General features: G+C 41.3%; 1 protein-coding gene across 1 annotated transcript; it reads left to right on the top strand.

The window, feature by feature from the left end:
- Nucleotides 1–1,036: 1,036 nt before the first annotated feature.
- LOC135523893 (COP9 signalosome complex subunit 3-like) lies at nt 1,037–11,811 on the top strand. Its single transcript, XM_064950898.1, has 12 exons — nt 1,037–1,206; nt 2,370–2,499; nt 2,779–2,891; nt 3,112–3,161; nt 9,240–9,332; nt 9,456–9,635; nt 10,004–10,144; nt 10,276–10,449; nt 10,736–10,822; nt 10,977–11,090; nt 11,229–11,309; nt 11,484–11,811. The coding sequence occupies exons 1-12, from the start codon at nt 1,152–1,154 to the stop codon at nt 11,535–11,537; spliced, it is 1,272 nt and encodes a 423-aa protein (XP_064806970.1). The 5' UTR covers nt 1,037–1,151; the 3' UTR covers nt 11,538–11,811.
- Nucleotides 11,812–12,174: the final 363 nt, after the last annotated feature.

The raw sequence follows: 12,174 nt of genomic DNA, 5'->3' as shown, positions 1-12,174 counted from the left end.
TTTGTTGCTGATATGAAAGATATATTCCTTATGTTTCCAAAACCATACCACAAGAGATGCATTTTAACGTTCAGAACGAGTGTCGGGGGTCTTAACAAAACACCCCCGACAGAAGATACTATCGTTAATGGGCGCTAAAGCAGTTAGCATCTATTAATGGCCAACCATGAGTCTATTAGTGCCAACCATGAGTCTGGCAAGCAAGACTAAGCAGCTGTAGTCAATCGCAAGACACCGATCCAATGAGGCACCAGAACAATGAAGACATCCTGAGCAGCAGTATCAGGCAGCTACAGGTAGGAGAGTGGAGTGTGCTGGCCTACTGTATGGTTTGATAACTGTCTGTGGTACTGGGTAGGAAGCAGGGGTGGCCTCTGGTTCACTGGTAAGCTTCAGGGAGGTGTTGAGTGTCCCCTTGTAGGGGCCCCCAATACTTTTGTTTGCCAAATCACACCTGGAAAAAGATACAAGTCTGTACATTATAATCCATGTATTATTTATTGACGTTTAACTTTCTCCTATTCTTATTATGTCGCATTGTTGAGCGGGGATCTTGCACGCACATTTTTAAAATGTAGGTGCAGAACTATCCAATTCCCCTTGTGTTACAGGTGTCCCCATCCAGATCTGAATCAGTCCAATTAGAAGGAAACTATGAAAAACAGTACTGCACTCTGGCCCTCCAGGGCTGTAGTTGTGTGGGAAATCTCCAACTTTATAATATCTTTGCCTGCAACCCGGTAGCATCTGCACTGCCCTTCCTGTGTTTACTTGGCTGTGAGGGAAAAAGTGAGCCACCTTTTATAATAAGGGAGCCAAATTCCAATTATAACAAATATTGATAGCAAAGAACAACAATCACAAGATGTTTTCAGGGGGATTACGTTTAGAGAAAAGTGGCAAATAAATGGTAGCAACAGCAATAACAAGGTTTCTGAAATGAATATTTAGCAAAACTCTATACCTGTCCCTTTAAGAGCCTAAAGTTCCAACTGTAAATCTCGTTGGTTCCCGTCTGTTCTTACTAAGGTCTCGCGATACTTTTCTCTCAGTGGCGGCTGTGTGGCCCCCTGTCTCAGTCCGGACGGAGTTGTTTCTGACATCTGAATGAAAAACAGTCTGAATTGCTATCACTTTGGACATATATAATAATGGCTTCAGCCTTGGAGCAGTTCGTGAACAATGTGCGGCAGCTCTCCGCTCAAGGTATGGACAATAAACATGTTTTAGTTCTCAGACGAGCTGGAACTATTAGCCAATGCTAAGCAATGCTTTGCTGTGCTGATAGCATAGCTAGCTAGCCAAACTGGATAGCTAGATCCTCCTTTTTGCTTTATCATGTAAACACAGCCCTAAATTTATTGTTTTGGGGAATGAGACCTCAAAAAAGTAGTTCAGAAAGATGTGTTTTTACCCCTGGACACTAAAGCGTACAAATAACAACATAGTAAATGAATACGTGTTTTAAAATCTAACTTTGTTTTTGTTCGAGAAAAATATTTCAGTGGAATGCTTACCGGTAGTTCCGCCCTAAGTAGGCGCGATTGGTTGCAGAGCGCCATTGTCAACTGTTATTGGTCGACAGTCCCATCTGTAACGCAATGTGCCTTACTTTCATAGCTCATGTAACCAGTGCAGGCCTTGACAGGACACTTGACCGGCCGATATATTTTACAGTAACTGCAAAGAATATGAGCAATGCAGCTGGACCGCGTTTCATTCTAAAAACATGCTCAATGTTCTTCGTGGCACCCAATATTTGAAAAATGTTTTATTACTTAATTATTATTTGCATATGCAGGTGTATTAAGTTGACATTCTGGTTAGTTTTTGGTACAGAGTTTTTATAGCCTGCATTACAATATCGTTAGAAATAAGCATTAAATTGGAGCAACATAATGACATATTTAGTTATGACTGACATGCTGTCATCTCTGGGTTAGATAGATGTGAACTGGGTCTGGACATTAATGTTTGGGTTTGGGTGGTCTCATTTAAAAATGGGAGAAACACTTGTGTAAATTAAACTATTTAAACTGGGGCAGCAGGGTAGCCAAGTGGTTAGTGTTGGACTAGTAACCAGAAGGTTGCAAGTTCAAATCCCTGAGCTGACAAGGTACAAATCTGTCGTTCTACCCCTGAACAGGCAGTTAACCCACTGTTCCTAGGCCGTCATTAAACATAAGAATTTGTTCTTAACTGACTTGCCTAGTTAAATAAAGGTAAAATAAAAATAAAATGTAGGTTGTATACTCAACAGCATAACACATGAACTGTTATCTGATTTGGACCTGTACTTCTCTTCAACCAGCTCTAATATCAAGGGCTGCATTGTTTGTTTACCAATTGTCTTAAATGTTGCATCTCAGGTCAGATGACACAGCTGTGTGAACTGATCAACAAGAGCGGGGAGCTGTTGGCCAAGAACCTGTCCCACCTGGACACTGTACTGGGGGCCTTGGACATCCAGGAGCACTCCCTGGGCGTCCTGGCTGTGCTGTGAGTAGCCTGCTCTCCTCTGCAGTCCTTTAATCACTGATAAATGAGTATAAGTAAATCACTGATCTCTAGGCTATGACTTCGAGTCATTTTCTGCTTAGTGTACCTGTGCATTCAGGGCTCATGACTCAAAAGTATATCACACAGATCAAGGTTTCCACCCAGGGTGTTCAAATTAAATTATGTGCCTGTTGAAACTGTCTTACACAGATTACAATCTCTGTGTCAAAATGTTTTCCTTGTGTGCTCACTACCGGTTTTCACTTTCCCATCATACAGGTTTGTGAAATTTTCCATGCCAAACATCCCTGACTTTGAGACGCTCTTTTCCCAAGTCCAGCTCTTCATCAGTACCTGCAATGGGGAGCACATCCGATATGCAACAGACACTTGTAAGTCTTAACTGAAATAACTTTTGGTTTTTAGAAGCCTTGGATTCAACTGAGTTTCAGAGGAATGGTTTACTCCATGAGGTGTTAACATCTTGCAATTGTTAGAGTCAAATCCTAAGGAATGTGGAGAATGTTCAAGGTCAAATGTTCAGGGCAAAATTAATTTAGCTTGATTTAACCTGTTAAACCTACTTACTACTTTTATTATTTCTCTTCACAGTTGCCGGCCTCTGCCATCAGTTGACAAATGCCCTTGTAGAACGGAAACAGGTAAGACTTGCCAAACGGGGGCAAAACATTTAAACCAGAAGAGCTAATGCATGAGCTTACTTGTCTATCAACACATTTACATGCTCTATTTAAAGCAATTACTTGTGTTTTTACAAGATCAGACCCAGATTATGGTATTACTATTCTACATAATTTCAAAAACAAAAAGCCAACCCATGAGAATGCATATTGATTAGGGCTGGGAATTTCCATGGACATCACTATACGATATTATCACAATACTTAGGTGACAATGCAATATATATTCTGATTTGATGTTCCAAACATATTGCTCACTATATTCTGCTGCAGAGAGGCATGACTGCGTATGATAGTTTGTTTTGATCAGTCATGGAAATAACAGTACTAAAAACATGTTGCTCACTATTTAAAAAGATGGCGAACATGCCATAGGATGAAAAATACCGGAGTTTTGGCATAGGTGCAGCCGACCTAGTGCACACTACCAAACCGGTTTTTTAATTTTTACAAATCGATACTTTGAGTCAAAGTGCAATATACAGTGCCCTCTGCTAATTTTGTGGCACCCTTGTTAAATATGAGCAAAACTGCTGTGGAAAACATTTCTTTGCTGTTTATCCTCTTGGTATTTCATTCAAAATAATTACAAACATGGAACCTTTAGGTAAAATGATTGAAGAAAAAAAAGTGAGATTAATATTTTTCTCCGAAACATGTTTGCCACATTTATTGGCACCCCTAGAAATTCTTATGAGTAAAATCTAACTGAAGTATATTCCCATTCATATTTTACGTTCTTAAGTTCACCTGAGTGATTAGGAACACTTAAGTAGTAAGCCATGACTTCCTGGTTCACTTGGTATAAATATGAGGTGACACACAGGCCATGTTCCCATAGTCATCCATCACTATGGGTAACACCCAGGAATACAGAAATGATGTGCGACAAAAGGTTGTTGAGCTGCACGAATCAGGAAAAGACTATAAGAAAATAGCTCAACTGTTGAAAATGCCCATTTCCACTATCAGGGCAATAATTAACAAGTTTAAAGCAACTGGAGATGTTAACAATCGGCCTGGAAGAGGACGTGTGTCTGTATTGACCCCATGCACAGTGAGGGTGATGGTTCGAGTGGCCAAAAAATCTCCAAGGATCACAACTGGAGAATTTCAGACGTTAGTTGGGTCTTGGGGTTAGAACGTCTCCAAAACTACAATCAGATGCCACCTACATAACCAAAAGTTGATTGGGAGGGTTGTCAGAAAAAAGCCTTTGCTGTCATCAAACAACAAACTCAAGCGCCTACAGTTTGCCAAACGTTACTGGAACTTTAAATAGGACCGGGTTCTATGGTCAGATGAGACCTAAATAAAGCTTTTTGGAAACAAACACCAGAAGTGGGTTTGGCGTAGACAGAAAGATAGCCATGCAGAAAAGTACCTCATCCCCACTGTGAAGTGTCAAATCAAACTTTATTTGCCACATGAGCCGAATACAACAAGTGTAGACTTTACCGTGAAATGCTTATTTACAAGCCCTTAACCAACAGTGCAGTTCAAGAAGGTATTTACCAAGTAGTCTAAAATAAAAAGTAACACTAAGAATAACGAGGCTATAAACAGGGGGCACCGGTACCAAGTCAGTATGAAGGGGTACAGGCTAGTTGAGGTAATCTGTTCATGTTGGTGGGGGCGAAGTGACTATGCATAGGTAACAAGCAAACAGCGAGTAGCAGCCGTGTACATGAGGGGTGGTGTCAATGTAAATTGTCTGGTGGCGATTTTTTATGAATTGTTCAGCAGTCTAATGTTTTCGGGGTAGAAGCTGTTGAGGAGCCTTTTGGTCCTAGACTTGGCACTCCGGTACCGCTTGTCATGCAGTAGCAGAGAAAACAGTCTGTAACTTAGGTGACTGGAGTCTCTGACAATTTTATGGGCCTTCCTCTGACACTGCCTATTATATAGGTCCTGGGTGGCAGGAAGCTTGGTCCCAGTAATATACTGAGGTGTTCGCACTACCCTCTGTAGCGCCTTACGGTCAGATGCCGAGCAGTTGCCATACCAGGCGGTGATGCAACCGGTCAGGATGCTCTCGATGGTGCAGCTGTAGAACCTTTTGAGGATCTAGGGGCCCATGCCAAATCTTTTCAGTCTCCTGAGGGGGAACAGGTTTTGTTGTGCCCTCTTCCCGACTGTCTTGGTATGTTTGGACCATGATAGTTCGTTGGTGATGTGGACACCAAGGAATTTGATACTCTCAACCTGCTCCACTACAGCCCCTGTTGATGTTAACCTCTCTGGGATATGTGGGATGTGAGCGTCCCACCTCGCCAACAGCCAGTGAAAGTGCAGGGCGCCAAATTCAAAACAACAATCTCATAATTAAAATTCCTCAAGCATACAAGTATTTTACACCATTTTAAAGATAGAATTCTCGTTAATCCAGCCACAGTGTCTGATTTCAAAAAGGCTTTCCAGCGAAAGCACCACAAACGATTATGTTAGGTCACCACCAACTCACAGAAAAACACAGCCATTTTTCCAGCCAAAGAGAGGAGTCACAAAAAGCACAAATAGATCAAATGAATCACTAACCTTTGATCTTCATCAGATGACACTCATAGGACTTTGTTACACAATACATGTATGTTTTGTTTGATAAAGTGCATATTTATATAAAAAAATCTCATTTTACATTGGCTTGTTATGTTCAGTAGCTCTAAAACATGCAGTGATTTTGCAGAGAGCCACATCAATTTACAGAAATACTCATCATAAATGTTGATGAAAATACAAGTGTTATACATGGAATTAGAGATATACTTCTCCTTAATACAACCGCTGTCAGATTTTTAAAAAGAAATAAAAAGAAAACAATGCAATAATCTAAGGACAGCATTCAGACAACAAAGCAGCCAAAACGATATCCGCCTTATTGTGTAGTCAACATTAGTCAGAAATAGCATTATAAATATTCACTTACCTCAGAATGCACTCCCAGGAATCCCAGTTCCACAATAAATGTTTGATTTGTTCGATAAGGTTCATTTATGTCCAAATAGCTTCTTTTATTAGGGCGTTTGGTAAACAAATCCAAACGCGCGTTCAAGGTCCAGCCGAACGTCAGACGAAAAGTTCAGTTACAGCCCGTAGAAACTTGTCAAACTAAGTATAGAATCAATCTTTAGAATGTTTTTAACATAAGTCTTCAATAATGTTCCAACCGGAGAATTCCTATGTCTGTAGAAAAGCAATGGCACGAGAGCTAACTCCCGTGACTGTGCGTCAGAGCCTGTGGCACTCTGCCAGACACCTCGCTCATTCCCCTCCACTTCACAGTAGAAGCCCCAAACTAAGTTCTAAAGACTGTTGACATCTAGTGGAAGCCTTAGGAAGTGCAATATGACCCCATTTACACTATATATTGGAATGGCAAAGAGTTGAAAAACTACAAACTTCAGATTTTCCACTTCCTGGTTGGATTTGTCTCAGGTTTTCGCCTGCCATATGAGTTCTGTTATACTCACAGACATCATTCAAACAGTTTTAGAAACTTCAGAGTGTTTTCTATCCAATACTACTAATAATATGCATATTTTAGCATCTGGGACAGAGTAGCAGGCAGTTTACTCTGGCCACCTTATTCATCCAAGCTAATCAATACTGCCCCCCCTGTCACCAATAAGTTAATGGGGGCCTATTCGGCCCGCCTTTTCCTGTAGTCCACTATCAGCTCCTTTGTCTTGCTCACATTGAGGGAGAGGTTATTGTCCTGGCAACACACTGCCAGTTCTCTGACCTCCTCCCTATAGGCCGTCTCATTGTTGTCGGTGATCAGGCCTGCCACTGTTGTGTCGTCAGCAAACTTAATGATGGTGTTGGAGTCGTGTTTGGCCACGCAGTCGTGGGTGAACAGGGAATACAGGAGGGGACTAAGTACACAACCCTGAGGGGCCCCAGTGTTAAGGATCAGCGTGGCAGACGTATTGTTGCCTACTTTTACCACCTGGGGGCGGCCCGTCAGGAAGTCCAAGATCGGGTTTCAGAGGGAGGTGTTTCGTCCCAGAGTCCTTAGCTTAGTGATGAGCTTCGTGAACACTATGTTGTTGAACGCTGAGCTGTAGTCAATTGAACAGCATTCTCACATAGGTGTTCCTTTTGTCCAGGTGGGAAAGGGCAGTGTAGAGTGCAATAGCGATTGCATCATCTTTGGATCTGTTGGGGCGGTATGTGAATTGGAGTGGGTCTAGGTTGTCCGGGGGGATGCTGTTGATGTGAGCCATGACCAACCTTTCAAAGCACTTCATGGCTACGTGAGTGCCACGAGGCGGTAATCATTTAGGCAGGTTACCTTCGCTTCCTTGGGCACAGAGACTATGGTGGTCTACTTGAAACATGTACGTATTACAGACTCGGTCAGGGAGAGGTTGAAAATGTCAGTGAAGACACTTGATAGTTGGTCTGCGCATGCTATGAGTACATGTCCTGGTAATCCGTCTGGCCCAGCGACTTTGTGAATGTTGACTTGTTTAAAGGTTTTGTTCACATTGGCTACCGTGAGCGTTATCACACAGTCGTCCGGAACAGCTGGTGCTCTCATGCATGCTTCAGTGTTGCTTACCTCGAAGCTAGCATTAAAGGCAGATAGCTCGTCTGGTAGGGTCGCGTCACTGGGCAGCTCGCATCTGGGTTTCCCTTTGTAGTCTGTAATAGTTTTCAAGCCCTGCCACATTAGTGGATCTTTGATGTTGTGGGGCTGTTTTTCTTCCAAATGCCCTGGACAACTTGTTAGGATACATGGTATCATGGACTCTATTATATCAATACCAGACTGCCTCTGCTAGGAAGCTTAAACTGGGCCGTGGTTGGATCTTCCAGCAGGACAATGATCCAAAGCACACCTCAAAATCAACACAAAAATGTTTCACTGACTACAGAATCAAGGTTTTGCCATCCCAGGCCCCTGACCTAAACCCAATAGAAAACCTGTGGGATGATTTGAAAAGGACCTCGGAATCTGGAGAGATTCTGTATGGAGGAATGGTCTCAGATCCCTTTCCATGTGTGCGCCAACCTCATTACGCATTATAGGAGTAGACTGAGTTGTTTTCTTGGCAAAGGGAGGTTGCACAAAGTATTGAATTGAGGAGGTGCGCACATATATTTGAGAAAAATATTTGTTTCATGATAAGAATGTATTTTTTCTTGCAAATTATTTTACTTTAATTGAAGGTTTGATTTTTGTGATTATTTTGAATGAAAGACCAAGAGGATAAACAATAGTTGTTTTTTTTCACGGCCCGTTTTGCTAATATTTATCAAATGGTGCCAATATTAGTGGAGGGCACTATCATATCGTCCAAAATAATATTGTGATATATAACTATCGATTCCACATCATTAATATTGGTTCATTCTACATGATCTCAGTGTAATGCAGGTGTTTTTCAAAGAAGGATATGTGAAACTAGGGCTGGGCGATATATCGTGAATCCACATACCAGTATGGGTTTTTACAATACTGTCAATGATATTTTAATATAGTGCTAAATTAAATGAAAGGTTCTGCACATTGGACTACTTCACTGTCAGTTTTGTCTGAGTTTGGTTGAGTACAAAACCATCAGAATGGAGAAAGGCCGAAAACCCCCAATTTAGAATTGAACTGTACCCTGCAAGTACATCTGCAACCCTGTGCATGTGACTAATAAATCATATATCATTAAACATATATTTAAAACTTGGATTATTCAGAAACATAAAATACCGCCATACCGTCCAAAAAATTGAAATATAGTGATATATTTTGGCCATATCGCCCAGCCCAATGTGCTAGCTTAGCAGGATTAGCTTTCTTCCTCTCTGACGACAACTCAGGGCAAACTAACCATACCACACCTCAAACCTGGGGCCATCTGCCTTGCCAAATCAGGTGATCGCCCTGATTGACAACGTCGTACTATCCAGTTGTGCCACTGAAAAGGAGCGCTTTTGATGGCATTATTGGCGACATTTCAAGCTAGCTGTGTGGAGTGCGCTTACGACGCATTCTTATCTCTGTTACGTATGGTTTTAATGCATCTCTTTCTTTCACAGCCATTGAGGGGTGTCGGCATTCTAAAACAGGCAATAGACAAAATGCAAATCAACACAAACCAACTTACCTCAGTTCATGCAGACCTGTGTCAGGTGAGTAAACTGATTCGTATCAACAGGATCTTTGACTTTATATGATTATTGGAATGTATTGACGCTTGGCTGCGAGACTTCGAATGAATGACCCCTCAACAATTTATGTGTGTACATCCACAGCTGTGCTTGTTAGCAAAGTGCTTCAAGCCTGTCCTCCCATTTCTTGAGCTTGACATGATGGACATCTGTAAGGAAAATGGCGCCTACGACGCAAAGCACTTTCTATGTTACTACTATTACGGAGGCATGATCTACACGGGTCTGAAGAACTTTGAAAGAGCACTGTATTTTTATGAACAGGTACTGGCTTATTTGAGAACCTAAAATGTGTGTGCTAAAGCTGTTTTAGATGTGACCTAGTGTTCCTGTTATCAAAAGTGAATTGATTTAGCAAACTACTAGGAAAAACCTTTGCTCATTGTAATTACCTTGAAATTACTATTTTGATGCATACAGTAGTCAAGTACACTACACACTGAGTTGACATTTAATCTGTAATGGCAATGACATATCAAATCAGAGTTGTTTTTTTTGTCACATGAACAGGATACAACGGGTGTAATCAGTACAGTGAAATGTTTACTTGCAAACTCTTTCCCAACAATGCAGTATTTTGTTTACATCTCCTGTTCCCTTCTGTGATATTCTGGTGATCTCTTCTCCACCAGGCAATAACCACTCCAGCCATGGCTGTCAGTCACATCATGTTGGAGGCCTATAAGAAGTACATCCTGGTCTCCCTGATTCTCCACGGCAAAGTGCAGCAGCTCCCCAAGTACACGTCACAGATAGTTGGCAGGTTCATAAAGGTGAGAATGAAGATCCAAAAAGGGCCATATATCAGATCTTTAAGGCTTAAATATGCCATTATATTTTGAATTGTCTGTTGTACTACATACTATACATATGCCATATATTTTACTGCTTTTTGTTTCTGCAGCCTCTCAGCAATGCGTACCATGAGCTTGCTCAGGTGTACGCCACCAACAACCCAGCAGAACTGCGCTCCCAGGTGAATAAACACAGTGAGACCTTCACACGCGACAACAACACAGGGCTGGTCAAGCAGTGCCTGTCCTCCCTCTACAAGAAGAACATCCAGAGGCTAACAAAGGTATGCTTCCTTCCCCTAGAGATCATGTCTTCTTCACCTCAAATACGACCCCTCGCCTCACATATACCTCCTAATATGTCTATCAATAGTCCTCGCTCATCTCGGTTACATCTTGGTTACACCATTCTCATTCTTAATATATCTCCATCTGCACTTACCTCCCGTCCTTCACCTCAGATCTAACTTCTTCGTCCCTATCTTCACCCTGTTACCAGGGTGTAAACAAAGTATTTAAAGCAAAGGGTCAGAAAGGCAATGTATCACGACCACCCTTCTTTCTTTGCAGACTTTCCTGACGCTGTCCTTGCAAGACATGGCGAGTCGAGTGCAGCTGTCAGGGCCCCAGGAGGCGGAGAAGTATGTCTTGCACATGGTAAGCCAACGTGACCGCAGGAGGATAGACACGCTTTATCTCAGTACTCTTGAGAACACTCAATTTTGAATGTATCAAAGAAAATGGCGTTCACTTCAAAGAAGACTAGATCTAACATTGATTCGTCCATTAATGACCTTTCTGTTCCTTACAGATTGAAGATGGTGAGATATATGCCAGTATCAACCAAAAGGATGGCATGGTCTGTTTCCATGACAACCCGGAGAAATACAACAACCCCGCAATGCTTCACAAAATTGACCAAGAGGTAAGAGAATGGCAGTATTTGATTATCTATCCTTATATGGAAATTACCTTTTGGGGTGCAATGAAGTGACAACAATTATTTGAATATCATTTGGGACTGTTTTAGTGAAGTAAATGCCTTGTTTTGTGTCCTTCACAGATGCTGAAGTGTATAGAGCTGGATGAGAAACTAAAGTCCATGGATCAAGAAATCACAGTAAACCCGCAGTTTGTTCAGAAGGTAGGAAGCAACAATTAAATTCCTTAGGCTCCTAGTGGTTTTCCAAGAGGAGTATTTTCACAGTTTAGTTGGTTGAGTATTTGTTGGTATTTTCATTTATTTATATGAAACCCCTGGTCTTTCAGTTAGTATTAAAATGATTGCTAATGGTTTGTATCACATTGTATGTTTCAGAGTATGGGAACGCAGGAGGACGATGTCGGCAGCAAAACATCAAGTTACTCCTGAGGGGCATGGACAGGGGAGAACGCTGCCACCCTTCAGGTTCTTGTTGGATTACTTTTTTTAAAGAGGAAAAACATTCTATTGAGTATGGACATTGGTCAAGGAAAATATAAAATGTGTGGAATGATAATTTGGTTATTTCTTTCACAGTGTCTTGAGGAAACCTTAACAAAAACATTTTTTGTCAGTGTTTTATTTATCAATGTTCAGATGGAAGAGCCACTGCTGCATTAACAACCATAATAATAAAAACTGGACTTATTTGTTCAAAAAATAATATGTTGCATGTTCATTTCTTTGAACTTGAAATTTGAGGAATGCTTAAGTCTCCTGTTTCCAAGATCAGTAATTTCTCTCGACGAGCTTGCATATTTTTTGGGGGGGGTTCAAATCAAATGTCGATTTGACAACAAAAGCAAGACTGTACTTCTGCCCTTGACCAAATGTACAGAGGAGAGTCCAGCTTTAAAAAAAAAAAAAAATGGTGCACTGTTTTTTTCCATCCCCTAGAGGTCTCTCGTGTACTTTTGTACTGTAGTTTGCATTTACTGCAGGTGGGATGAGCACTGAACTGAATAAATATTTATCTGTTATTGTGGAAGGACTCAAGATTAGCGATTTTGAATGTTGGAATAAATTG

The sequence above is a fragment of the Oncorhynchus masou genome, chromosome 31 (genome assembly GCF_036934945.1).
Source record: "Oncorhynchus masou masou isolate Uvic2021 chromosome 31, UVic_Omas_1.1, whole genome shotgun sequence".
Classification (NCBI taxonomy): Eukaryota; Metazoa; Chordata; class Actinopteri; order Salmoniformes; family Salmonidae; genus Oncorhynchus; species Oncorhynchus masou.
This window is presented reverse-complemented; position numbering and strand designations above follow the sequence as displayed.